Source organism: Myzus persicae, unplaced genomic scaffold (assembly GCF_001856785.1).
Source record: "Myzus persicae strain clone G006 unplaced genomic scaffold, MPER_G0061.0, whole genome shotgun sequence".
Classification (NCBI taxonomy): Eukaryota; Metazoa; Arthropoda; class Insecta; order Hemiptera; family Aphididae; genus Myzus; species Myzus persicae.
This window is the reverse complement of record NW_019104048.1, coordinates 59,342-60,964: the sequence shown is the minus strand read 5'-3', so window position 1 is coordinate 60,964 and position 1,623 is coordinate 59,342. Positions and strand designations below refer to the sequence as shown.

Sequence of the window (1,623 nt, the reverse complement as noted above, 5' to 3'; positions counted from 1 at the left end):
ATTATGTCTCACCAAACATAATATAATTGCAACCATGGTTTGGAAATATCTGCCCTAAAATGTTAAAAAGCTTGAATTCGTCTCTAAAACCTAAGCCACCTGGATCTCGGCTGTAGGTTGGCGATCTTGTCCAAAAATGATAAATTAAAAATTGTGACTTATTAGTTATTACTTATTATACATTTATCTAGTATTCTAACGATGAAATGTTGTAAGTTTCAACACAAATTACAATTAGAGCTGAGTTTTTAGAATAGATCCTGTTGCCGTAAAATGAAACTATCTTTAAAAATGAATCAATTCGAGATCCTAAATTAGATGAACAATAAACTTACCGAAAAATGATAAGCAATTACATGACTTTCGGATTGTCACAATTTTGGTAAACAGTTGAACGATAATAAACTATGACACAATATATTTTATAAAATAAAAAATTGTTTATTTTGGCAGTATAGTTAAATCACCCCTTATATATATTATTATTATTATTTCATCGGTGAATTAGACATACATTTATCATCTTCTCCAATCGTCCCAATGTGCAACTCGTTCGTTTTGGAATCTTCAGAAAAATCGGACATTTCCGATATAGCAAATGTGACCGCTTGAAATAAATAAGAACAATAACTCATAAAAGCTTCAAGAACTATCCAATTGCACTGTTTTTTATATTGCTTGAAAAAATGTTGAAAGTACTCTCCATCGGGATTTGTCAAATTAAAATGATCATTAAATAAATTGAAGAATGATGGATATTCAACAGATTTGTTTATAGGCACTTCAGTGCCTTCAAACTTTACATCCATGATTTTCTGTGTCACATTTTTCCCCGCATTCCAATGAATTTCACAGCCTGTAAGTCTGTACTCAATGGCGTCTTCTATACCATATGATAAAACAATCTCAACCACGTCGTCTGGAGGGTTCTCTTCAAACTTCAAGGTCAATACATTATTAGTGAACCATTCGTTGGGTGTGAAATGGAATTCCATAGTAAATCCCATATATTCTTCTGACCAATTACATCTGATATCTGACAAATGTCTGAAGATTTGCTCATCATGCGGTAGTATGACACTTCTAAATTTATACGAAGTCTCCATGTACACAAGCCAAAAGTCCGGTATTCCTTTTGGTTCTTGTTTACTCGATTCAGGTCTTATTTCCCCTTGTTCGTCATATCGGGGAACTGGCACATCTTCTTCCTCTGAAGATGAACTACTGTATTCACCTTTGGTAGGCTCGTACTTTCCTTGAATTATATCCACTTGCTTGTTAATATATGGCTCGTACACTTTTTGATATTTCAATTTAAGAAGATGAACTTCAGCTTTGAATCTTGATTTAATTTCACTCTGAGCTAAAATCAGATTTTTTAAAGCTCGCACTCGCTTTTTTACTTCTGGTGACATATTTGTTAGTTTGTGTTTGTTCTTCAACTGTGTTTCGCGTATTTTGTAGATCCATTCTTGATCATCGACATAGTCAGAATAATTTGAGGAGGAATCAACAGAGTCGTTTTCTGCAATCATTTTTCACAGTGTCCTTATTTTTATCTTCTGTCAAGATTGTAGGTATCACTAATACTATAAGTTCGTTATGTGTTTCACCACAATCACA

At 33.1% G+C, this 1,623-nt stretch overlaps 1 protein-coding gene across 1 annotated transcript; it reads right to left on the bottom strand.

Moving 5' to 3' along the window:
- Positions 1 to 488: 488 nt before the first annotated feature.
- On the bottom strand, positions 489 to 1,418 carry LOC111038063 (nucleosome assembly protein 1-like 1). The gene has a single exon (XM_022320988.1). It carries the CDS (start codon positions 1,413 to 1,415, stop codon positions 489 to 491), a length of 927 nt encoding a protein of 308 aa, XP_022176680.1. The 5' UTR covers positions 1,416 to 1,418.
- Positions 1,419 to 1,623: the final 205 nt, after the last annotated feature.

Excerpts from the sequence above, each read along its gene's own strand:
- LOC111038063 (XM_022320988.1), bottom strand. The coding sequence starts at position 1,415 with ATGTCACCAGAAGTAAAAAAGCGAGTGCGAGCTTTAAAAAATCTGATT.